The sequence below is a fragment of the Ips typographus genome, linkage group LG5, assembly GCF_016097725.1.
Source record: "Ips typographus isolate SLU linkage group LG5, UJ_Ityp_2.0, whole genome shotgun sequence".
NCBI classification, from domain to species: Eukaryota; Metazoa; Arthropoda; class Insecta; order Coleoptera; family Curculionidae; genus Ips; species Ips typographus.
The window spans coordinates 4,533,576-4,561,012 of NC_138426.1; the positions used below are offsets into that span (position 1 = coordinate 4,533,576).

Below are 27,437 nucleotides of genomic sequence, written 5' to 3' on the forward strand. Positions count from 1 at the left end.
TGTCGAAGGATCGCTCTGAAAAATGACATCGCATGGGATCGGGAAAACTTGGCCGCCGATCAACGAGAAGACCCCGATTTAGGACAGATAATTAACTGGAAAGAGCGTGGAGAAAGACCAAATTGGGAGGAGATTTCCGCTAAGTCTCCAACATTAAAGGGATATTGGGCATTATGGGAGTCCCTTATTATTGATGGAGATTTACTAAAAAGAAAATGGGAAAGTCCGGATGGGAAAGAAGAACGACTACAGGTAGTTCTGCCAAGAAACCGAGTTAGTGACGTACTGAAAGAAGCCCATAATGGAATTGGTGGAGGACACTTTGGCATCAACAAAACGTTAAATAAAGTTAGGGAAAGGTTCTATTGGCTACAAAGCCGCTCAGATGAAGAAGATTGGTGTCGGCGTTGCGCAGACTGTTTCAGTAGCAAGGGTCCCAAAACTCGGAGCCGAGGATGTATGAAGCAGTATAATGTCGGAGCTCCGTTTGAGTCCTTTTCCCAAAACTAATTCCGGAAATCGCTATGTCTTGGTCGCAATGGACTACTTCAGTAAATGGCCAGAAGTGTACGCAATACCAAACCAGGAAGCCGCTACTGTAGCAGAAGTTCTGGTTGACAACTTTTTCTGCAGATTTGGAGTACCGAGGGAGCTGCATTCGGATCAAGGGCGTAATTTCGAATCGGCAGTATTCACGGAAGTGTGTGACCGATTGGGAATTAAGAAAACCAGAACTACTCCATTACACCCACAGTCAGACGGAATGGTGGAACGTTTCAACCGGACACTAGACAACTACCTAAGGACAGTCGTCGATAACAATCAGACAGATTGGGATCAGCACATTCCGTTGTTCCTGATGGCTTATCGATCGGCAGTACATGATTCCACTGGCAAAACACCAGCTAGTGTTGTCTTTGGAAGAGAGCTTCGTTTGTCAATGGATCTTCTTTTTGGACGAGCGGAAGAACCCCCAGCCTCTTGTGATAGCTTTTCAGAAAAATTGGCGCAACGCTTGCACGTGATCCATGAGGAAGTCCGGCAGAAGTTGAAATTTGCAAGCGACCGACTAAAGACAAGATATGACAAAAGGGCCAACAGCAGCGGATTCCAAGCCGGTGATCAGGTCTGGTTATACAATCCTGCTCTAAAGAAAGGAAAGTCATGGGAGGGACCCTACGACGTTATAAAGCGTCTGAACGACGTCGTCTACAGAATACAGCGAGGACATCGGGCGAAAATGAAAATAGTTCACCTGGATCGACTTGCACCTTACCGACCACCCAAGGCTGGTGAAGTTGATGATCGGGACGATCAACTCTAGGAGGGGGGCAGTGTTGCGAAGCGAACTTTTGATTATTAGTTAGGATTTCTTTAGTAATTTGTTGTTACCCCTGTATGTTACGTTGCTTTGTTTACGTTCTACATTCTTTTGCCTGTGTTCTAGAAAATCCTGGCTCCGTTGTTTATATAGAGAGAGATTTATGTTATAGCTTAATGAGTGTGAGAGAGAAAGTCAATTTCATGAATATTTGGGAACTTTCTAGAAACCATGGAAGCCTATATAAGCAGCTGAACCAGGCCTGGTTAGTTAGTTGTTGAGTTGATGGTTGTAGTAAAGTCGAAGTTGTCAGATATCGAGGTTAAAAAGTCAGTGTCAGCTTATTGTTTGTAAACAATATACAGTGTTGTACAAGAAGTGTGTTATTAAGGAGCACGACGGTACACTATGTAACAAGTTGGCGGCACATCTAAGCAAATCTGACAATTAAAACCAAAAAAAGTTATATTACAGAATTAACAGTATATTTTTAATCGGAATATAGTCTACAAAATACGTTTCGTGCATGTAAAATATTCTTTCTTCTTCTTCGGATCGGGCACTTTTTGTCAAATAACCATAAAATTCATTCAAGCTGTTTCTAGGGCAACAACTTTCATGCATGATTTACGGCAGTTTTACATGCACTTAGCATATTACCATTGAAATTGGTTAGAGATACGGAATAAATAATTAATACAAAAAAGTCTTTTAATCAAATAAGGATTTTCAATTTTTATTATCATAGAAAAAAAGCTTTTTTGGAAGAATTAAGAAGAACATGACATGCACATTACTTTAGTTCAACATTATAAGTCTATGTGCATATGTTTGCAAACTAATTGAAAATTTCATACTTTTGTCTCGTCCAAAGAAAATTTTAAACAACGTTCTAAAATAACCTATGAAAAGTAAGATAGCAATATGCAAGTAATTTTTGCCTAAGTTCAATACTTAAAGTTTTACTTGTTTTCGAATGTGGAAATTTTTGTTTTTGGTTGCCATTTTCTTTAACAAAACTTATAGTCAGTAGCACTATCCAAAAATACTAGAGCATAATACAGGGTGGTTCAAATTGATTGTAGGATACTTAAATGGTGGAAAGTAAATAAAAAATTTACGAAAAGTGTCATATAAACTGTGGTTGAGTTTATTACTTATTGGAGTTAACGGGCCTTAAGCATGTGCTCTCCAAAAAAATGTTTTAACTTAATTACTAATCAAAAACAAAACTCGTATGAAATTTCGTATGCTTGTTTACCATTTTGAAGTAGTCATTTGGAGTTTTTTTCAGTTTTTAAAATAATCTGGACAGATACGAAATTTTTATCGTTCATTTTATAAAAGTTACCATAACTGAAATACTATGCAAAATGAAAAGAAATGTGCAGACATACTTTTCTTAGAAGTGTCAGACTGCTCTTAAATTACAGCTTAAAAAAATAAGATGTCAAACCCTTTGAACGGCTCCCGTATCTGTCCAGATTATTTTCAAAAATTGAGAAAAATCGTAAATGATTGCTTTGAAATGTTGAACATGTATGCCTAATTTCATTAGATTATCTTTTGCAATTAAGAATTAAAATAAAATAAATGTTTTTTTCACTTACTACTCTGAAAACTATCTAATTTTTGGTTTGTTCATTGTTGAAAAGATGTACCTTTTCCGTGGATGCTGGAAAGTGTCAATTTTCCGTGCGCTGCTTTAACTGGTGGGTTTTTCCGTGCGCTGACAAATACGTGTTTTGCATAAAATCCATTTTGACAATAATTTTCATACGTTTCTAAAGTTGCGTATGGTCAGAAATAGACCCCCTGGTGTGTTAGATTACCATTCAATATGGAATGAATTTTTATACTGATTTTATGCTACAATATAAGATCAAGCTTCAGTTAAAACACATTGACATTTCTTATATACTTTTCGTAATAATATTTTCTTTGTTTCAGATATTCTCCCGGTGAGGCAAGATGCAAAAAAAGTCATGCAGGCGAACATTGGAATTCTTATTTATTTTATTAATAAATTAAAGTTGGAGGGGCGGGTTGTATGTAGTTTTATTTGCTATTTCGATTTGCTGTTATGCTATATGCAGCTTTGTCCTATCCACAATATCTGGACGAATAATTTTCATTTCATGTCTGACTAAATGGTGAATTATTAGGAAAATTGTAATTCCTTTAAATGCCAATCTACGCATGGCGAACTGAGTAACTGTGCAGAAGTTGACATTGGGAGTAAACAAGGACCAGCAATTAGTCACTCATATCTATCACACGTACAATTTATGTTACAACTGATTAACATCCTACAGCAAAATTAACTTTTTGTGTGTAGTAACTTTTGTGTGTCTGCTCAGCACCGATTTACTTATATCGAAAAATCAATCAATGCTAATCACGTGTGGTTTCTAAGAACTATCCATAATTGTTACTGTGGAGACCTGCCAAGGTGACGCAGGAGATCGATACGGAGGACGTGCGCGACGGGAAGCGAGGAAGCGGAGAAATATAGTTAGTTGATGGTTGATATAGTGGAGTCTTGGTGTGGAGTACGATAAAAGACAATATTCAGTTTATATATATTATTAATAAAGTTACATGTGTTTGTATCAAGTGTTTTGTGTTATTGGAGAGTACCACAAATTGGCGACGAGGATTATATTCGAACCATAAGGTAAGAGAGAGTCCATCAAGACATAATCAAGAAGGTATTGTTCAAATAATTGTTTGCGATGTTAATAGACATCGAGGAGGGCTGTGAGCACCAAAAGAAAGGGCTGTGAGCACCAATAAAAGAAAGGGCTGCGAGCACCAATAAAAGAAAGGGCTGTGAGCACCAATAAAAGAAAGGGCTGTGAGCACCAATTAAGGAGGGCTGAGAGCACCATTAAAAAGACCGGGAACGCTTTAGAAACGTGAGTTTAAATCTACGTAACTTGCTATTAATTTACAAGACAGTTTTGTTTATCTTAGTGAAAAGAACTACTAATGACTACGAAATTACTTTAATTATAGACATTTTATAACGTTGGTTTGCAACAATTTTATTTATCAAACGGTCCAACTAAAATCAATACTGTAGTTGGTGTTTTGACGAAAATATTTATGATACTAGGGTTTGGTATGCGGTACGCGTTTTTTGTTGCGTTTTTTTGCTTTAAATAGGTTTTGATTATTTACCTACCTTTAACAATGTTATATTTTGACCGTACCGGAGATTTAGGTTTATATTAAAAGCATAAAATCGGGTATTACCGAAAAACAAAAAGCATAGTTCTTACATACCTACTTACAAAACTGCATTTAATTGCAGGTTAAGATGGAAACTGGAATTAAACCTTTTCTATGTGAGGATTTTGATAAATCCGTGATCAGAGGCAATTTGGAAAAATGGCTGAGATCTTTGGAATTATATTTAGCATCCGAAGACATTACAGATGTGGTGAAAAAGAGGAATAAACTTTTACATATGGGGGGCACGCAACTACAAGAAGTAGCTTATAGTATACCTGGAGCTATAGAAACGTACATTGAGGTAGAAAAGAACGACGTCTTTAAAATATTAGTTGAGAAACTAACAGATTATTTTTCTCCAAAACAAAACTCAACTTTTGAAAGACACATTTTTCGGAGCATCAGAAAAGAAGACGGCGAAGATTTTAATAAGTTTCTATTAAAAATTAGACAACAAGCAAAACGATGTTCATTTGGGAAAAGCGAAATTGAAGCCACCGAAATAAGTATGAAAGATAAGATTATTGATAGTTGGGCATCAATAGAACTTAAGAAAAAACTACTTGAGAAAGAACGTACATTAAACGAAATTATTGAGTTGTGCCAAGTTCACGAACAAATAAACAATCAGTCAACTGCAATGGACAAGGGCACTAGTGAACCAAGCACTTCATCGTCGGCATTAACTGTGAACAAAGTGGGATTTCAACGTGGAAGACAAACAGAATTATGTTTAAGATGTGGTAAACCAGGTCATGCAACCAATATTCAAGCTTGCCCCGCAAAGAATATAAAATGTAGAAAGTGCGGCTTTCAAGGGCATTATGCTATTTGTTGTAAAACTAAACAATTCTTGAAGAGACCCAATTCCGCTGTTTCGACTGGCCAAAGATATAAAAGATATAGACCCGGTGTAAACTTTGTTGAAGCCGAGAATCCTGAAGACGAAGAAGGCAGAAACCAAATAAGAAATTTCGACTGCTTCAAGATAGACAACACGGAGGTAATACAACAACATGGTTCATCAGATGAGCTTCTTGAATGCAACGTTGGGGGAATACGACTAACATTGCTCATTGATTCGGGATCCAAGGCTAACATTATAAGTGAAAAAGATTGGAAGTTCTTAGAGGAAAACAATGCAGTAGTATGGGACGTTGACTATTCTACTAAAGATATTTTGAAGTCGTATGCATCGGGTGAGCCACTAAAAATTAACCATCGTTTTGCCACAACCATTAACACGTTAAATGGAAATGAAATCATCACATATTTCTATGTTGTCGCAAATGGAGACATGTCTTTACTGGGGAAAGAAATAGCAAAACAACTGGGAGTTTTAAAGTTAGGGGTAAATGCAACCATGTGCGAGAAGATTACTGCATTCCCTAAAATTAAAGGATTTTGTATTAAATTATGCATAGATCCTTATATCAAACCAGTGCAACAACCAATACGAAAAATCCCAATATCGGTTGAATTACAAGTAGAAAACAAAATCAATGAAGCATTGCAAAAAGACATAATTGAAAGGGTTACAGAACCCAGCCCATGGATATCACCTATCGTAGTAATTTTCAAACCGAATAAAGACATACGAATTTGCGTAGATATGCGTAGGGCGAATGAAGCAATCAAAAGAGAAAACTACCCACTGCCTACGTTTGACAGCTTCATGACAAAACTTAGAAACTCAAAATATTTCTCTCGCTTAGATCTGGAAAGTGCATATCACCAGTTGGAACTAGATATTGAAAGCCGCCCCATCACTACTTTCATTACTCATAAGGGTCTTTTCCGTTACAAACGCCTCATGTTCGGAGTAAATTCAGCACCGGAAATATTCCAAAGGACTTTTGAAGCCATTCTAGTGTCTTGTCAAAACTGCCTTAATTATTTAGATGATATAATAATATACGGAGCTACAGAGGCCGAACATGACCACTGTCTAAATAAAGTGATTAACATTTTGAACAACTACAATGTTCTACTAAATAAATCAAAATGTTTATTCAAAGTCCAAGAACTGGAATTTTTAGGGCATAAATTGTCAAGACAAGGCATAGAGGCAGATCAAAGGAAAGTGCAGACAATCCTGGAGTTCCGTTCGCCTCAAAATAAGGAAGAAATTAGGAGTTTCTTAGGTCTAGTTACCTATTTGGGAAAATTCCTTCCCGACTTAGGAACAAACACGGAACCACTTCGACAGCTTACGAAGAAGGATGCAGTATTTGAGTGGAATGAATATCATCAACAACATTTTGAAAGTCTGAAGAGATCCTTAGCTAAGTTGCCCACTTTATCGTATTTCGACCCAAAAAGACGAACTCAACTAATCGCAGATGCTAGCCCAGTTGCATTAGGAGCAGTTCTTCTACAATTTGACCATCAACACAGTCCCAAAACAATTTCGTTTGCAAGTAAATGTTTGTCTGATGTAGAACGACGGTACTCACAGACCGAAAAAGAGAGCCTAGCATTGGTATGGGCAGTAGAACGGTTTTATTTCTACCTTGCTGGTTTAGAGTTTGAATTAGTAACCGACCATAAGCCTTTGGAAATGATATTTAAACCAACATCCAAACCCCCTGCTCGTATAGAACGATGGTTGTTAAGATTGCAGGCATTTAGATTTAAAGTTGTTTATAGACCGGGAAAGTGTAATATTGCCGACTCTTTTTCCAGATTGTGCAAATTGCAGGAAGAAAAGTCATTTGACTGCGAAGGAGAACTTCATATATTTGCATTGATTGAAAAGAGTGCACCCAAAGCTGTAAAAATATCAGAAATTGTATCAGAAAGTAAAACAGACATTTTGATAGCAGAGACTGTAAGTAAAATAAATAGCGGGTTATGGAGTGCAAACGATAAGAACTTATACTCAGCTTTCAAAACCGAGCTAAGTACAATGGGACCAATACTTTTGAGAGGTCGTAAAATTGTGATTCCACAATCTTTGACCAAACGTATTCTGGATTTAGCTCATGAAGGTCATCCGGGAGAAACCGTGATGAAAAGACGCCTTCGGGCAAAAGTATGGTGGCCATCAATAGACAAAAATACTGAACAATATGTCAAATTATGTCGGGATTGTCTATTAGTTTCTCAACCCAATAGGCCTCCACCGATGGAACGGCATAAATTTCCGGAGGGACCATGGCAATGTTTAGCCATAGACTTAATGGGACCCTTACCAAACAAAGAGATGGTTCTAGTAATAATCGATTATTACTCTAGATACCAAGAAATACAATTTCTAAAAACCACGACTTCAGCAGTAATAATAGACCACTTATCTGGAATTTTTGTACGGCTAGGGTATCCAAAAAGTATAAGAGCAGATAATGGAAGACAGTTTGTAAGTGGCGAATTTAAACAATTTTGTAGCAATCATGGCATTGAACTTATTCAAACTCCCCCATACTGGCCTCAAGCAAACGGAGAAGTCGAAAATGCTAATAAATCTATTCTTAAAAGACTGCAAATCGCCTATACACATAATAAAGACTATCACAAAGAAATTCAAAAATATATATTAATGTACAATGTAACACCACATGGAACCACGGGTAAATCTCCAACTCAACTTTTATTCGGCAGAAACATTAGAGATAAAATCCCATCTATTGACGATTTAATTAGCACGGATGTAGACGAAGAAGCCAAAGATAATGATATAATCAATAAACAGAAAAGAAAGGAGAAGGAAGATGTAGCCCGGAGAGCAAAAATGTGCGACATACAGCCTGGTGATAAAGTTGTTGCTCTTAATATGACAACCTCAAACAAATTAGAAAGTAGATTTCTAAACGAAGAATTCCTGGTATTGGAGAGGAAAGGAAATGAAGTTACAATAGGAAGTAATGGAAAGACATTCAAACGTCACATATCTCATGTAAAGAAAATCCCAAAGAAGCCTAATTACCCAATTGTTCAACCAACAATTCCAGTTTCCGCTCAGATACAGGAAGATGCCATCATAGACCAAGCCTCAATAAGTGACCAAGTGACTACCCACCAAAAAGAAGAAGTCCAGTTTCCAACACCACGTGTAGAACCACTTAGACTGGAAAAAAAGGAAGGAATGTGGAGACCTGCCAAGGTGACGCAGGAGATCGATACGGAGGACGTGCGCGACGGGAAGCGAGGAAGCGGAGAAATATAGTTAGTTGATGGTTGATATAGTGGAGTCTTGGTGTGGAGTACGATAAAAGACAATATTCAGTTTATATATATTATTAATAAAGTTACATGTGTTTGTATCAAGTGTTTTGTGTTATTGGAGAGTACCACAGTTACTATTTGCATAGTGATATAGAATAGAGAGCCAACTCAGGTAGCATTATTCATTATTCGTCTAAAAGGCGTCCAAAACACGACATGGTTTTAGGCCAAATGACGTCTACATGAAAAAAAAAAGTGACGTCCTCTTGACGAAAGTAAGTCACAACCATTGGACGTTATTTATTTGTCGTCCCTATCATGACTTTCTATAGTCTAAAAACAGACTAATCTAGTTTGTAGTCACTTATCATTTATTTTCTACATTCGTCGTGTACTATGCTGCACTCACTCTTAAGCGGCCTACACACCTTGATGTAAGCTGCGATGCAGGCATCGACTCTTATGTTTCATGAAACTTGCATCAGTTGCATAAACGCCTACAAACATGGAAACCTATTGGGATGCCTGAATCGACTCCATGTTCTTGCAACACAAAAACAATAGGGTTAAATTATTTTCTAGGTATCTAGTGCTCGATAAATACAATGAAGCACGTTTTACCAACACCAGTTTTATTGGCAGTAGTTGGCACACTCTTTGTACTCCATAAAAGAAAACAGAAGTCTAGAAAGAAATGGTCCAAAAGATGGTTTATAGAAAGAAAACGTTATTCAAATGTAAATTTATTGGAAGAGTTAAAAGAACATGAGCCACCCAGATAGCAACAAATATTCTAGGAATGAACTAATGTCATTTTCTTGAGAATATTGATTATTCCATGAATATCATTTCGGAATATTCTAGTCATATCTAAATGTCAATTTTTTTGGTCATTCCTGGAATATTCATTGGATTATTCTTATAATATTATGAGCAGATACATGAATATCTTTAAGTGATTCATAAAGTGCTCTGTAATATATTCAAAAAGGAATAACTATGGATGATTTCTGTAAAATAAAAGTTTATTTTTTTTTAGGTTAATACATCTTTATTATGTCGCTTAATTCTATCGGTAGCCTTTGCTAAATAAATGGCAATCTGCTGTTCAATTTCCTTACTTGTCACTCGTGTGTCAAGGCGTTGGATGGCATCTGAAAAAAAAACTTCATATATTCATATATCATTTATATTGTATAATTTATGACAAGCGGATTGTGTACAACGACATAACTCTGCTTTAAAATATTTATCAACTTGTATAAACAATTAATATTGTACCGTCGTACTCCTTAATATCACACTTCTTGTACAACACTGTATATTGTTTACAAACAATAAACTGACACTGACTTTAACCTCGTTATCTGACAACTTCAACTTCACTACAACCACATACTACAACCATCAACTCAACAACTAACTAACCAGGCCTGGTTCAGCTGCTTATATAGGCTTCCATGGTTTCTAGAAAGTTCCCAAATATTCATGAAATTGACTTTCTCTCTCACACTCATTAAGCTATAACATAAATCTCTCTCTATATAAGCAACGGAGCCAGGATTTTCTAGAACACAGACAAAAGAATGTAGAACGTAAACAAAGCAACGTAACATACAGGGGTAACAACAAATAACTAAAGAAATCCTAACTAATAATCAAAAGTTCGCTTCGCAACAATATGTAGTAATTTGCTTTAACCATCCAGATGATCTTAAATGTTTAGTTTTATTTTGTTTAATACTAACTTCACTTGATGTATGAACTTAAAGGGGTAAGTATTTAATAATTTTGAGCAAAAAAGAGAGATCCAATATTTGCACAAGTAGTTACCTATACAGGGTGTCCCACGACGAAAGACATCGATTGATATTGGAAAAAGTATAAATAGGAGAGTTTTGAAAATTTGGCAGGATACTGATGTGGGCATGCCCAATCCAACTAACATATTTTCAAGATGGTTGCACTTCCGCTTATACCGGAAGTCGATCACAACTTTCTTATTTTAAATAGAACACCCTATATATTATTACATATTTGGATTCATCACAAAATTCTGACCAACTTTTGTATAGAATGCCCTATGCCTATCTCTAGCCGTTTTCGAAATATTTGATGTTTTTCCAAAAAAGGGACAGTTGCAACGCTCAACATATTTTTGTACTATGTTAAAACCGTATTTCATTTTGCAATGAAACTTTGGGTTATTGTAAATAAAGGATCGTTTTATTAAACTGAGGGTGCGTAATGACTCATTTGTATACAGGGTCGTCAAAAAAAATCATAAACTTGCCACTAAAAAAAATGAGAAATCTCAAGTTTTTTAAATAGAAACCTACATTTTTTATGACGGAATCATTTTGAGCATTAAAAATTACTATAAGTTTCAATTTACTTGCCTATACCTAAATCCAACCCAATACGTTTTATTTGAGAATAAACATTTTTTTATTATGCTGCACGGTTGGGATTATGTGGTGTTCTAGTTGGTCATGCTTTTGACACACGGTGATACTGGAGACCTGCAGGGCATGTTAATAACACTAGTTTTGAGTGTTTTGACAACTGCAAATATGCCGTCGCGGTTACGTTATTCAAACCAAGATTACTTAAATCTGTTTATTATTTACGGAGAATGTGATAAAGTTGTGAGTAGAACATGTGAGGTATTTGCCGCTCGTTATCCAGAAAAACCAAAGCCATCACCAAAAGCTGTCAAGCAAATAATTGAAAATTTTAAGAATACGGGATATGTGAAGATAAAAGCTATTAAAACAAAACCAATCCTTAATAATACAAATGTAGAAATTGCAATTTTGGGCTATTTTGTTGCAAATCCAACTTTGTCAATAAGACAAGTTTCCGTAGAATCAGGCATATCCAAAAGCTCAATTCAGAGGATCCTGAAGAAACATAAATTTCACCCTTTTTCATTTTTTTTTTGATTTTGAATCGACGAGGCCAAATTCACTAAAAATGGAATGTTCAATAGACATAATTCACACTACTGGTGTGACATAAATCCACACGTAATTAGAGAGAAAAATTTTTAAGAATTCTGGAATTTTCGGTCTCTTTCTTTCTTTCGTCGTGGGACATCCTGTATACTAAACAAATTATGAAACAGAGAAAAATATTCAAATTTTGGGTCAAAATTGAGTTTTTTTTTAAATCATAGTTATAAATTTGTACAAGTACTAAGTACCGGGTATTTAATAATTGTTATGGTCGTAGTTGGCTGTGGTTCTCTCTTTCTAGCATGAACGTAGGGCGGAGATAATGTCGTATATGATTTGAAATGAAAAAGCTGATTCTGATTGCTGTCATAGAATAATTGTTTACAACCTTATCTAAGACATACGTTTTTTGTGACAATTGCCATCCATAGGTGACCTGACCATAACAATTATTGAACACCCTTTACTTACTATTCATAAATAAGTGGTTAATTCTTACCCAGTAATGCAGCAAAAAGCTGAGTTTCTTTAAATGGCTTTTTCTTTTTATGTCCAACCAGGCTGAACTGGGACATAAAGTTATCTGTGAGTAGCTTCTGCAAAATCCGTCTTACTGCTTCTTTGAAAGTCAATCCACCCACTTTTGCTAGAGAATCTACCTGTAAAAGCACGTCACATGTTATAAAAAAGTGTGATATTAACACCTAACAAAATAAAGTGTTAAAGTAAAACAAGTTGCCGTGGAATTAATATCTAGCACTAGCTAATTTAAATTCATGCTACAAACTGTCCAAATTCTACTTTTACCCAATCTAGTTAGCTGATGGATATCTATTCAATTATAATGCCTAAAAACATCCATATAAATAATAAAGCAGATACAATAAGTATTAAAGTAATTATCTTACTAGTAACAATCGATTATTGTTATCTTCAACTATTAGTTGCTCTACTTTTAGCAATGTCTCTTCATCATTAATTGGAAAATACTTTTCAACTGATATGCCTGTGGTTTGAGATACATTATTGAGAGTATTTACACCTTGTAATACATTTAAAATTTGGGTTAGCAACTCAAAGTTTTCGTGAGTTTTGACTCTAATATCTTTCAGTTTCTTTTCATGATCCTCTAAGATGCGTTTTTGTTTCACTGAATAATCAATCACCTTCTTGGAAAGCTTATCTAGAAAGAGACAATCCTTCTATAAGGCAAATAATATAAGGGAACAACTAAACCCCTAAATTATTGACCACCATCCCACTATGAAACCATCTTTTTTCAAGTTCTAATGCTAATAAAATAATATTAATAACGTCTCCTTACCTAGTTTTGACATTATAGCACCAGAAGACATATCCAAACTTCCATTTCCATTGCCATTTGGAGTGATCGCCACTACAACAAAACAATATTGAGCTAGCCGCCAATTACTGGTAAAAAATACTACATATTTGGTTTAGTGTACTTATACAGGGTAATTCAAATTCGACCCTCACCATTGGGATCTCGGAAACTATAAGAGATACGAGAAAGTTTAAATTGGGGCAAAGTTGCGTAATGTAAAGCTCAACCAAATGCAGTTTTAAAAATTTCGATTTTCCGAGTACTTCCGAAGATATCCGAAAAAAACTGAAAATTTGATTTTTTGTTTTTATTTATTTCTAATCTTATTTGAAGAGATATTTCAAAACTAAAAACTGCCACTTTTTCTCAGCTATTCGATGATGGATTCAAATTTGCCACACGACGTTTCGTTTTTTGGCAGCCATCATCAACTTTCTTTTTTCTTATGGGCGCCATATTGGATTTTTAGCCCACCAGATAGTATATACGTTTTATTCTGATTTTAGTGATGTATAATAATTTATGATTTGCTTCATAAATAACAAAATAATTCAATAAAAACTATTTTTACTTTAGTTATTGGCTTTGAGTTAATGAGACGTTTTATGAAGATTACTTGGTAGTACTTGTCACACGCAATTGGCCTGAACATACTTAGTCACAAAGGTGTACACGTGACTTGACTTAAACCGGTTTATTCACTCGAAGAGCTTAGGCCACTCGCTACGCTTGTGGACCTAAGCGATAAAAATGGTTTAAGTCACTTGCTGTATAAATAACTATTAAATCACTCTGAATGACATTCGCCTATTTACAGATGTAAACAAACAAACATCAATGTTACATCTACGGGGCGCGGTGCAAATTTAATAGTACTGTAATTTTAGTTTTTTTTTTTAATATAAGAAGTCGAAATTTAATAAAATACTGTATAAGACACGTGACCTAAACCGGTTTATTCACTCGAATAAATATGAATGAATAAAAAATGGTTTGTCACTTACTGTATAAATAACTATAAACTTGCACTTAACATTATACAAAATTGAAATTTGGCAAAAAATAAAGTTCTTAAAATGATGATCTTTCTCTTGGAAACATAAATAAGCCTTTTAAGTTAGAGATAATGCTAACAAATCTCTTTTTTTGATGAACCTAAATAGTTCAGCAATGCTTGTATAATAATAACATTTTCTGCGGGGGTTTCTTTTCTAGATACATTTTTAACTATGATTGACGCTCTAATGATCATCCGAATTATCGTGTTTGACAAGTACTGTCAAATAATGACATTTTTTAAAACGGCCCATTAACTCAAAGCCAATAACTAAAGTAAAAATAGTTTTTATTGAATTATTTTGTTATTTATGAAGCAAATCATAAGTTATTATACATCACTAAAATCATGATGATGACTGACAGAAAACGAAACGTCGTGTGGCAAATTTGTATCCATCATCGAATAGCTAGGAAAAAGTGGCAATGAAAAGATGCTTTTAGTTTTGGGATATCTCTTCAAATAAGGTTAGAAATAAATAAAAACAAAAAATCAAATTTTCAGTTTTTTTCGTATATCTTCGGAAGTACTCGGAAAATCAAAAATTTTAAAACAGCATTTGGTTGAGCTTTAAATTGCGCAACTTTGCCCCAATTTAAACTTTCTCGTATCTCTTATGGTTTCTGAGATCCCAATGGTGAGGGTCGAATTTGAATTACCCTGTATACGTTAAGTTATTTTATTATTTATATTTTTACCTACCTTCTGATTTATTTGTTCTTACAGAGTTGATGTTAGCTGATTTTGACGTTGATTTTGCTGTTTCTTTTCCTAGAAATAAATTCTACTCTAACTGAGACATGCTAGCAGACACATGTAATATTAAACAGTTATATAATTATAGTATAAGAAGGAAAACAATTTATTTAAGAACTTAAAATTTTGAAAAATATTAATTTACACTAAGGCCGAGTAGTACAATCAGGGTTCAAAGATGGGTTCAGCTGAACTCAACTGGTACTTGAACCTGCCCATAAGAATAGCATTGCTGTCAAATTAATTTGGTTTTTGACAGCAATACTCTTATGGGCAGGTTCAAGTACCAGACGAGTTCAGCTAAACCCGTCTTTGAACCCTGATTGTACAACTTGGCCTAAGTTATACAAATTCTAGTAAACCTTAGCAAATATATGTACTTACTAGCTGATATAATTGGAAAGTCATCCAAAGAAGATTCCTCTTCGTTTTCTTCCTCGCTACTAGAAAGCTCCCTAGTTTTCCTTTGCCTTTTTGCTGGCAGTTCCTTTTCTGATTCACTTAAATCAGATGTTATGCATGCTTTGGATGCAATTGCTGATGCCTTTAAGAAATTCTTATATATTTTTGAAGTCATTAGTTTCACTTCAAAGCATTTCCAGTTGGAACTAGGCTCTTCTTCTGTTCTAATTGCTTTCTCCAATCTTGATCTCGGATAATTTGGTGGATAGACTGCACTTTGTTTGTCAGCTAGTAGCCACTTCTCTGGCAATACTTCAATTTCATTAGAGGTAACAAATTTAGCCACAACCCAGGACATCTACGAGATACATTTTGATGACATTTATATATAAAACCTATTAACTAATAACTGTGCTTAAAAGTAAAAGTCCTTAAGCATTAATATACAGGGTGTCCGGAAAATACGTGTACAACGTTTGACGACAGACTCCTGACGTCAAAATATGTCGATCTAAGCCGACTTAGTTATATCCAAAATTGTCTCGTTTAGCCGGTAGAGGGCGTCAAAAATTTGTAAAAATATTGGTTTTTTACTAAATTACGTGAAAACCTGCTAATGGATTTTAATGAATTTTAGTATGTAGACTAATACTATAAAATGACGTTTTCTAGTAGTATAGTCACCGGCTGTAAATAAGTGGAAGTGTTATAAAAGTGATATAATACGTCAACATTTCTCCTCATTTTTTATATGAACGGCGTTATGACAACCCAGATATTTTTGTCGAGTGACCGGAAGTATTTTGAAGCTATTTTACCTCTTTAATATTTCCCGGTGGATGAGCTGTTTCGCCAGAAAAAAAAAATTTACAATTACCTGCATACATCAAAGTAGGTATAATAAAGTTGAAATTATTTATTGTAAGAAACTAAGTAAACCAAAAACATTACTTAAGCAAATGTGTAAAATGACCGCCATCTTGCTGAATACACTTATCAATACTCTTTAAGAAATGAAATTGTACCCAATATTTTTACAAATTTTTGACGCCCTCTACCGGCTAAACGAGACAATTTTGGATATAACTAAGTCGGCTTAGATCGACATATTTTGACGTCAGGAGTCTGTCGTCAAACGTTGTACACGTATTTTCCGGACACCCTGTATAGATATACAACTTTGTACAATTAAGGCATATAAAAATAACAAAAAAAAAGTAACCTAAATTTAAGCAGCCTAAAACATACAAAAATAATATAATGGTTTTATTAGTTTGAATGAAGTAAGGAAGTAAGGGTATAACGACAAATCTAGAATTTTGTTGGAGTCGGACAAGTTTACATTGGAAATCAGACAATGGCCAATGATTTAATTCATCAGACAAATTGGTAACACTGTAAATATCAAATTTAGAACTGTTGCAAGGGGTATTGAAAAAGTCAGATTCACAGTACTTTTTGCCTATAATTATAGGCTGATCATCACTAACTGAGAAAGCAAAATTTTTAATTTCAACTACGTTTCAACAACATACTATAGACGTCTAAGTGTGACATATCTGGCACATTGAAAATCGATGTATTTCTAACGTAATAGTTTGAGGTTTTATGAATATACTTATTGAAGATTGGATAGATGTACAGGGTGATTGATTGAATTTTGACCACCCCCTTAACTTTCTTAATTTTCATTTTAGCAAAAAAGGTTAAATACAAAACCAGTAGATATTTAGGTCTACTTTATTTTTAGATAAACAGTTATTATACAGGGTGTCCCAAATTTGAGTAATAAACCAAACTTATGTTTTTTTAAATACGATGACCAACTTTTTATCCGATATTTGAATTCTACGTCAAATTCTAGGCCTAATTGATGTAAAATGTCTGTATCGATATTCAACTGTTTCCGCAGCAGCGTCGTTGATTGGTTGAATTTTGACCACCCCCTTAACTTCTTTAATTTTGATTTTAGCAAAAAACGTTAAATACAATTTATCCGATATTATAAATTTTAGGAATTGATGTAAAATGTCTGTATCGATATTCAACTGTTTCCGCAGCATCTGTTACTTTAACAATGTTTCCTCGACTATGTGATTAAAGTTTAATTTAGTTACTCAAATTTGGTGCAGCCTGTATAATAACTGTTTATATAAGAGTAAAAGTAGATCCAAATATCTATACAACTAGCCCAAATACTGTTGCTACAACTAGTTTTTTTACTAAAATCAAAAATACGGAAGTTAAGGGGGTGGTTAAAATTCAATCAATCAAGGACTCTGCTGCGAAAACATTTGAATATCGATACAGACATTTTACATCAATTAGGCCTAGAATTTGACGTGGAATTCAAATATCGGATAAAAAGTTGGTCATCGTATTTAAAAAAACATAAGTTTGGTTTATTACTCAAATTTGGGACACCCTGTATGATAACTGTTTATCTAAAAATAAAGTAGACCTCAATATCTACTGGTTTTGTATTCAACGTTTTTTGCTAAAATCAAAATTAAGAAAGTTAAGGGGGTGGTCAAAATTCAATCAATCACCCTGTACCATCTGTATATTGCTTCAATATGACGTATACAGTGCTCCGCAATATTCTAGGCCGTGCTCAAATTGAATGTCTTCATAAGAATTTGACTCGTGCGAACACTAAAGCTGGAATTCCACATTGTGAATAATAATCCATTAAGCGAGACTTGTCTAAAATGAGATGTATGAGAAAAATACGCAATGTGGAATCCCAATTTTAGTGTTCGCACGATTCAAACCCCTACGAAAACGCATTTAACATGTGTGAGCGTGGCCTAATTGAGTTATTTTTCTAGAAATTAACTCATTTTGTTACACTTCTGTTAATTACTAAAAATACAACCTCTGTAATTTTCATAAAATGGTTTATTTGCTTTTGCTTTTAAAATCTTTTTTTTTAAATCTTAACTAATTGATGGTTGTAGAACAGCCTCTTCTCGCATACGTCGTTGTTTCGCGTGCCGGAGCCACTCTGCAAATATCTCTTCAAAATCTTTTTTAGTGCATTGTGTTTTGTGATGCACCACCCCTAAAACATTTTAATGCATTTTCAGACAGAACCACACACATAATAACAATAAAGTGTAATCTTTGCACGGATAAGAATCAGGTCGATCACGAGTCAAAAAATTATTTTTACTTTTAATTCATGGTCAGTACTAATGACCTAACTGAATAAAACCTAAAAGTAAAAGTAATATTTACCATAGGCAATAGTTACAATTTGTAAATAGCCAACTGCATAGTTTTTTTTTCTCAACAAAGAACAATTTTCCGTCACTGGATTTTTAAAAATGGACTTACAAATCCTTGTTGTGAAGTCTTTTACAACCCCTGTTGATATTTGAAGTGGACTGTATACACAAAATAATCTTTACTACCTTTTTTAGGTTACAACAGTTTTAATTATAATAAAACAAAAGAAATTTAACTTTTTTACACGTACTGCTAAAAAACATGAGTCTTATATTTTCTAATTTTTTTTAACCTGTCTTCTGTCTACACACACACTTCAGTCAGAATTGTCAAACACTGTTGCCAGCTTTCTCAAACGCTCACTAACACTTGATTTAGTTTATTCAGTTTAGGCAACCCACAACCCTCCGAATTATCAAGGTTTAACATGCCCCCAGCCTTAAAAGCACTGCCTTTTAAGAACAAACAGTAGCGAAACTATACAGATGTATCGTTCAACGGCAACGGACACAGCTTCGAGAAATCCCTCTTAATTATACCAGTTGGAGTTCTTACTTCAGCCACTCTTGCTATCCCATCGCCTCCTGGAAAGGTTTTAACTACACGCCCCATCTTCCAATTTAAAGGGGGAAGCTTGTCATCTTTAATGACAACCAATGTGCCTTCAGTAAGTCTTCCTGATTCAGTCTTCCATTTAACTCTTCCTTGAAGATCTGACACGTACTCCTTGTACCATCTCGTCCAAAAGTGCTGGCGTCCGTTTTCAATCTTCTGGTATCTAGATAGCCTTGATTCCTTTATCATCGCCAGATCAGGTTTCAAAATTGATGTCAATGGTCTTCCAATAATGAAGTGAGCTGGAGTCAAAGGACAAGGATCATGCGGATCAGCCGAAAGGGGAGAAAGTGGACGGGAATTAAGTATTGCTTCCACTTGGCAGAGTAATGTGCCGAACTCTTCATACGTGAAATTAGAATTCATTGCTACACGTCTTAAATGGTGTTTCATGGACTTAATACCCGCCTCCCACAGACCCCCAAAATGTGGTGCATATGCAGGATTAAAGTGCCATGAAATACCCTCATTGTTGACATAATCATTGATAACATTATTATTGTTTACTAATTTATAGAGCTCTTTCAGCTCTTTATTAGCACCCACAAAGTTGCTTCCGCAATCAGAATACAATTTAGAAGGTTTTCCCCGGCGGCCAATAAATCGTTTTAAAGCTAAAAGGAAAGCATCGGAGGAAAGATCACTAACAATTTCTAGGTGAACGGCTTTAGAACTAAAACAAATTATTTAAAATAAAAAATGGACCAGCGTAATCAACCTGAAATGGAAATCCCGATAGAAATCTATCAGCTGGCAAGTCACCCATCATAGGTTGAACAGGCTTTGCGTTTAGCTTATAGCATTTTAAACACTTATGTACAACTGACCTGGCTAGGTTGCGAGATGCTGTTGGCCAAAACCTTTGTCGTACACTAAATAAGAGCTGTTGTGGACCTGCATGTAGAAGTCTAATATGCTCATATTCAAAAATAAGTCTAGTAAGATAATGTTTGGACGACAGTAGCATAGGATGTTTTTTATTGTAATCAAATTTTGAATTTTTCAATCTTCCTCCAACTCTAAGAATTCCTTCTTCATCTATAAATGGATTTAGGCTTAAAATTTTACTTTTTTCACTAACACCATTTCCTGATTTCAAATCATGATTCTCTTCGGTAAATGATGACGATTGAGATATTTTTACTAACAAATTTAAAGCTTTCTCCAACTCCAGAGCAGATAGTACTCCAGTAGTTCGCAATTCCCTTTTAGTTGAACAATTATGAATGAATCTAAGAACAAATGCCATACACCTTTTTAAACGAGACAAAGAAGAAAATTTCTCAAATGGAAAGTCGAATAAAGTTTTCACAAATAAAGACCTTATTTCCGGTAACTCTACTAAAGTACCCATGTCGCTAGGCCAATGGACTGAATTTTCCTTCAGCCAACGTGGACCGTGCCACCAAAGTTCTGACGATTTTAAAGTACTTGCACTTAACCCCATTGACAATATATCCACAGGATTATCATTAGTCGGAACATAACGCCATGAGGACACTTCGGTCAAATCTTGAATCTCGGCGACCCGATTTCTAACAAAAGGTTTTAATACATTTACTGAAGTTCGAATCCAACCCAGAATTACCTTCAAATCAGTCCAACAGGTTAGTGAGTTAAAAGTCAAATTTGAAGAACTTGTCACCTTATTAAGAAGCTTAGCCAAGAGGTGTGCTGCACATAATTCTAAACGTGGAGTGGTTAATGGTTTTAATGGAGCTACCTTTGCCTTGGAAGTGAGTAGATGACAGAAAACTTCACCATTGTCATTCTCAGATCTTACATATACAGCTCCTCCATAAGCAGTTTCAGAAGCGTCTGAAAATGCGTGTAAATCGATTCGAACAGCATTATTACAAGCGACATATCGACTGACTCTCAAATCATTCAAAGACGGAAGATCTCCAGCAAATTGGTTCCATTTAATTCTTATTCGTATGGAACAGAACTATCCCAATTTAATTTTTCCAACCACAGTTTCTGGAGGAGAACCTTTGCTAAAACTATGGTTGGGCTGACCAAACCCAAAGGATCAAATATTTTTGAGATGCATGAAAGCATCGATCTCTTTGTAATCTGTCCAGTATTGTGTACATTAATATTGAAGCCAAGTTTATCGATATTACTAACCCAAGTTAGACCCAGAGTTTTCATTGTATTGTCCTCCCCAATTATGAGAGTTTCTAATGAATTATTCATAAAAAAAAACTTACAGTTTTCAAATATTTGAGGACAATTTGATCGCCATTTTCGAAGTGGGAAACATCCAGACATAAGAATATATATAGACAGCATTCCTGAGCTGTTTCAAGATCATCAAACCCAGTTAATAAATCATCAACATAAAAATCATGTTGAATTATATTGGATACCTGTGGATATTGATTTTTAAAAAGCTTGCCCAACTCAATCAGACATCGTATAGCCAAATAAGGGGCACTTGTGGTACCGTAAGTGACGGTTAGTAGTTCATAGACAGATAATTCTTCATTTTCATTATCGCGCCACAAAATTCTTTGGAATTTATGTTGATCACTTGATACTCTCACTTGACGGTACATTTTCTCAATGTCCGCTGTGACCACATATAAATGTTGCCGAAATCTTAAGAGAATTGATATCAAATCATCTTGAATGACTGGACCCTTTAATTGGACATCGTTAAATGACACAGAATCTGAAGATGAGCGAGCCGAACCGTCAAAAACAGTTCTTAGTTTAGTAGTGGTACTATGGTCGCGCAAAACACCATGGTGAGGTAGAAAATATCCATCATCATTAATTTCAGAAAGCTTGCATAGCCTTTTCATGTGGCCCAATTTTTGATATTTATGAATAAAAGCAGAATATAAATTGTAATAAGAATTATTTAACTTAAATTTTCTTTCTAATGAATAAAATCTTTTTGTTGCTAAGTCTAAAGTACTATTTAGTGCACCAATATTACCTTTCAGTGGAATAGAGACTAAAAAACGACCATCTTCCAGTCTTCGAGTTGTGTTAATAAAATGATTTTCACATTGAATTTCTTCGGGTGACCATGGACTTGCAACCTTTACATCTTCTAACTTAAAGAATTCAGCTAGTTGATCCTGAATTTCAATGTTTATTTCATTTTTCACCAAATTACAATATGTAACCAAAAAACTATTGCATTGTAATTTGCCTGCCACTACCCAGCCAAGTTGAGTTTCTTGTAAAACAGGGCAATTTATACCTAAACTTAACTGTTTGTTGCCTAAAATATGCCAAAATATTTCGCCACCTATCAACAAGTCAATGGGTCCTATTTTATGAAAATTCTCATCTGCAAGTTTTAAATCGCTTGGAATTGGTAAGATTTCTTTATTAACAGGACTGGCCGGCAAACTACCGGTTATTTCAGGTAATACAAGACAAGTCAAGGTAGTTTTAAATTTATTATATCTAGATTTTAGTTCAATATCTGATTTAAAATTAACTGAAGAAGTCACACTGCTCAAGCCCGATACCAAGAAATTAATTCTTTGTTTACATAAATTTAACCTAGAACACAAAGCTTCAGTAACAAATGAAGACATTGAACCTGGATCTAAGACTGCTCGAACTGGCTGATATACACCATTATTGTCCAAAACGTCCACTACAGCAGTAGCCAAAAGAGATTGTGACATTCTACTGTTTGACATTAAAGATACGTCTTTAGATTTTTCATCTGAAGTCAATGATTGGTTATTTTTTGATTCTTCTTGATGTAATAAAGAATTATGTTTAGCTCGACAAATTTTGCAAGTAGCATATAACTTACATACATTGGGTTTATGACCAACCCGCAAACAAATTGAGCATAATTTTAAACGCTTTACTTGATCCCAACGATTTGACAGAGACATAGAAGCAAACTTTTCACATAAATAATTTTTGTGATCACCGGTGCAAAATACACATTTACTTTTTAATGCAACACTATTACTTGCATTCTCAAAAGAAAGCAAACCTCTAGTTTCAGTTTTATTAAGCTCTAAGCGCTCTAACAGTTCTGCTCTGTGTTGAATAAAATCAAACATTTCTTTAAGAGTTGGAAGTTCATCTTGACCCTTTTTTGATTTAATTTCTTCCCATCTAGCCATAGAAGAACTGTCTAGATTTATTGAAATTAAATGTAAAATTAAAGCATCCCAATTCTCGGTTGGCAACTCTAGTATTTCAAGAGCTCGCAAATGTTTACTTACTGTATCAGAAAGATGTCTCAATTTAGAAGATGATGCTTTAGTAATTTTTCCTAAATTAAATAATGCATCTAAATGATTGAAAATCAAAAGCTTTTTGTTATCATACCGTCTACATAACAATTCCCATGCTACTTTGTAATTGCTAGCAGAAATATTTATGGATTTGATAACTTCAGCAGCATTTCCTTCTAAACTAGCTCTTAAATAATGATACTTATTTATTTCACTTATATCAGGATTATTATTAATTAATGATCCAAAAGTATCTCGAAACTCTAGCCAAGTCTCGGAACTGCCATTAAATGTAGGCAACTTTATGTCAGGTAACTTGACAGCAAGCTCATTATGATTACTTTCTTGAGTAGAGGATATGGAAAGGGCGTTATTAAATTGACCTTCATGTAAACATTGCTCAGACTGAGATAGAGTTTTAAGCAAATGCTTACTCAAAGACAATATTTCGAAAAATGACTGAATAATTTCTTCTCGAATATTTAATTGTTCACTAAACTTTACTTCATCTTCTACAAACTCCATCTCAATCTGACTTTGTATGGTGTCAAGTTCATTGCTAAGGTCTTCATTTTTGAAAATACGTTCCTGTAGTTGAATAACTTTTGTCGGTGAAATTTCCTCACCATTGTCTACCCTATTCTTGAGTGTGGACACATATTTTGTAAAAAACGTAACTTTACCTTCAATTACACCTCTCTTTTTAATTAAGTCTCTTACAGATTCATCTGCCATTGTCCAAAAGTACGTATTTTTCTTTTATGTATATGTTTTTAAAGGCAAAATTAGATTGCACCAGATAAATAGAGGTTATAATTTGATATTAGTTTAAAATAACCAAATAAAGACGTGCAAAAATGAATAAGTTTGCCAATAAACACTACCGTACAACTAACGATGACAACTGTATAAATTCACTAATCAACCAAATGAAAGCAACTTGCAATGTGATTAGGAAAGGGCAAAAAAGAAACTCACTTACATGCAGCACGTTCTTAATATTAGTTCCATTCCTTGAACTTCTCATGCGGCTCGATGGTCCAAAAACATGTTGATATTTGAAGTGGACTGTATACACAAAATAATCTTTACCACCTTTTTTAGGTTACAATAGTTTTAATTATAATAAAACAAAAGAAATTAAACTTTTTTACACGTACTGCTAAAAAACATGAGTCTTATATTAGAGAGTTATTGCAAGCCACATTACGGCATTATTAAAGTAAATTTTATTAAAAGCAATGCTTAATTTCATCTATTTTAAGTTCAGGTTATCGCAGTGAAAAACGAACACCGTTTCTTTTAAACATTACCTAAAAAAAACGAAATTATTAAAAATTATAAAATAAATAATTTTTTGAGATTTTTCACACTTATTTTAAGTTAGCTATTTGCAATTTACAACGAATTTGGGGGTCAATAGAAGGAGAGACTAGGACTAGGTGGTACGACTAGAAAAAAATATTACTGGTGATAGTGATAATGGAAAACATTTTGGAAGCAGTTATTTTGGGAGGTGGTGCTGAGAACGAAGTAGAATTTGTGATCTTAAATATTATATTAGTAGATCGGGATGATGTAGGAGAACCAGAAAATAACACTTTCAATTTAGATAATTTTTCTGATCAAGAAATAAAGCTGAACTTCAGATTCAATAGGCATGATATTGAAATTTTAACAAACACCCTAAGATTACCACCAGAAATACAAACTGATACCAGACACAAAGTCAACAGTAAGTATAATTTTTTTTAATTCACTTCTGTACTATTTTTTTTTTAATTCAAGAATTAACTGCCCTTTGTATTATTTTAAGAAGACTGGCATACCCCAATCGACTGGCAGATATTTCTCAGATGTTCAAACTTTCGCCTCAATCACTCTCTCAAATTATAAATAAAACAGCTAGCTTAATAATTGAAAGTCATGGTTCATTGTTAGATGATCTAAATGTTTTAAATTGGTTAGATAGGAATAGACTTCAATATTATGCTCAGGTATGTTAACTCTGCATATAAATTTAGGAAGTTAGTGTTAAACAATGTTTTAGGCAATTCATAACAAAGGTAGCGCAATCCCCAACTGTTGTACAGGTTATCTTATTTCTAATTATCTAAAGAAAAAAAAAATAAAATAGTTTCAATTAAAATGTTCTAATAGGGAGAGAGCGGGGAAAAGGTAACGGGATTGTCTGGTCTGGTTGTTATGCATAGTGGATTTACAATTGTCCAGTTGTTTGGGTTATTTTTCCACTTGGTTTGTAGTTGTATGAGTCTGTCAGTTATTTTAGTCATGTTGGTACGTTCGTAGAGAAGTTGGTTGGATGGGTTGTGTAGTGGGTTTGCAGGATGTCGTATTTTTGTTATTAGTCTTAGAGCAATCTGTTCAGTAATTTGTGTATATTTTTTAGTCTTGTCCGTAGCATTTGCTCTAAGTAAGTGTCCGTAGTCCAGGACCGGTCTACAGATGGATTTGTATATTTGAGTTGCCGTTTTGGTACTGATGCCTTTGTTTTTGTATGTTAGTGACCTAAAGTGTTTTGTTCTTTTAATAATTTCAGTCCGGACATTTTTAAGGTGTTTTGTGAATTTTAGTTTTTGGTCCAGTGTTATCCCTAAGTATTTTACGTCTTGTTTGGGATCAGTTGTGTGTCCGTCTGCGGTTATGTTTGGTGAGTCGTTTTTTATTTGATGGTTCAGTAATAAAAGCTGGTTTTTAGTTGCGTTGGGCGTTAGTCTCCATCTGTAGAACCATGTCATGATGTCGTCAGTAAATGATTGTAGTTTTAAAACTGCTTTTGTCGTAGTTTTGTAATGAACAATAAGTGCAGTGTCGTCTGCGTATTGTAATATGTATGCTGTTTTGTCAATTTGAGAAACCACTGCATTAAGTATCAGTCAGTACTTTGTCCTGATGGTCTGATTGTCAGTTTTAAAGGAGCTTATCCAGGTACTATAGTTCACTTGAAATAAGTACTACAAATCTTTCATTGTCTATTTTGCACTTAGGTAGACGACATGATGCTGGCATTTTTAGGGACTCCGGCTTATATGAACGCTTGGAATTAAAAGCTGTATTTGGAGATGAAAAGTATGTGCTTTATGGAGATCAAGCTTATGGAGTTATGGAATTATTATTGTCACCTTTCCCTGGGAGACCTGAAGCTCTGCTTCCCTACCAACAACAGTTTAACATGTCAATGAGAAATTTACGTGTAGCAGTAGAATGGGGTTTCCAAAAAGTTGTATGTGAATTTGCTTTTGTAGATTTAAAAAAAAATAAAAAATTGCTTCTTCAAGATATTGATAATTTATTTAAATGCGCAGTTTTTCTGTCAAATTGCCACACTTGTATATATGGAATATATGGAAGTCAAACTAGCACATATTTTAATGTAGAACCTCCGAGTTTAGAGGAGTATTTAGGTTGAAAAACACCTTTGAACTTTGTAAATAAAATTGTCTAATAGTTATACAACAAGTGACAAAAAAAATTTAAAATCTTTATTAATAAATAAAAGTATAAAAGTAATGTATCACAGCTCGTTACATTTATGGCATGTCAATGAAGATTCGTTTTGTAACAACCCTTCTATCATCTTTGCTGAGCTTCAATTAACTTATTTTTGGTTTTCATTTCAGACAAATCCATTGATAGTCTCTCATTTTCGAATCCTAATCTTTGGAGCCTTTCTTGCTTCTCTATTTCAAATTTCTGCTCGTCAAATTTTAATCTGGCTTTATCTAGCGCCAATTTTCGCTCTTCTAATTTTAATTTTTTTTCTTCAAGGTCTATCTCCTTTAGCCGAATTTCTCGTTCTCTCTCCTGTTTCTCATTTAGGTATGATAATGCATCTTTCTTTAATATTCGGCTTTTGTTAGTTTTTTTTCTAACTGGAACTAATGCAATATGTGGGTTATAATACTTCATATACAATATCCAATACAAGTGTATAGTTACACATCATCCGAATTTATTATTTGGCTTTTTTGTGAGTTTTGTTGCCTAGTGAGAAATCCAGGTTACAATACTGAGTTAGATAAGTGACCCAAGTAACTTGTAAAAAAGCCTATATTGATTGGTGGAATTGTAAATGTTAAATTCTAATGATGTGCACCCATACTTGTAC

At 34.4% G+C, this 27,437-nt stretch overlaps 3 protein-coding genes and 1 long non-coding RNA gene across 5 annotated transcripts; 2 read left to right on the forward strand and 2 right to left on the reverse strand.

The window, feature by feature from the left end:
• Positions 1 to 9,779: 9,779 nt before the first annotated feature.
• Positions 9,780 to 15,675, reverse strand: LOC145729079 (uncharacterized). 2 transcript variants are annotated; one of them, XR_014178256.1, is made up of 5 exons: positions 15,222 to 15,675; positions 14,784 to 14,852; positions 13,004 to 13,075; positions 12,179 to 12,338; positions 9,780 to 9,876 (listed from the first exon to the last, which is right to left on the reverse strand). XR_014178256.1 is itself a non-coding variant. In XM_081979691.1 (4 exons), exons 1-4 carry the CDS (start codon positions 15,595 to 15,597, stop codon positions 12,259 to 12,261), a joined length of 597 nt encoding a protein of 198 aa, XP_081835817.1. In that variant the 5' UTR covers positions 15,598 to 15,675; the 3' UTR covers positions 12,159 to 12,258. The 2 variants fall into 2 exon arrangements, 1 of the variants encoding a protein (XP_081835817.1); XM_081979691.1 differs by lacking the exon at positions 9,780 to 9,876 and having other exon boundaries at positions 12,159 to 12,338.
• A 3,272-nt stretch (positions 15,676 to 18,947) lies between these two features.
• LOC145729289 (uncharacterized) lies at positions 18,948 to 19,451 on the reverse strand. Its single transcript, XM_081979976.1, has one exon. The coding sequence runs from the start codon at positions 19,449 to 19,451 to the stop codon at positions 18,948 to 18,950; it is 504 nt and encodes a 167-aa protein (XP_081836102.1).
• Positions 19,452 to 24,492: 5,041 nt separating this feature from the next.
• Positions 24,493 to 25,445, forward strand: LOC145729290 (uncharacterized). The gene is made up of 3 exons (XM_081979977.1): positions 24,493 to 25,043; positions 25,097 to 25,305; positions 25,359 to 25,445. Exons 1-3 carry the CDS (start codon positions 24,791 to 24,793, stop codon positions 25,443 to 25,445), a joined length of 549 nt encoding a protein of 182 aa, XP_081836103.1. The 5' UTR covers positions 24,493 to 24,790.
• Positions 25,446 to 25,616: 171 nt separating this feature from the next.
• LOC145729647 (uncharacterized) lies at positions 25,617 to 26,549 on the forward strand. The gene is made up of 2 exons (XR_014178428.1): positions 25,617 to 26,257; positions 26,317 to 26,549. It is a non-coding gene; the product is annotated as an uncharacterized LOC145729647 (long non-coding RNA).
• The last annotated feature ends 888 nt before the right edge of the window (positions 26,550 to 27,437 follow it).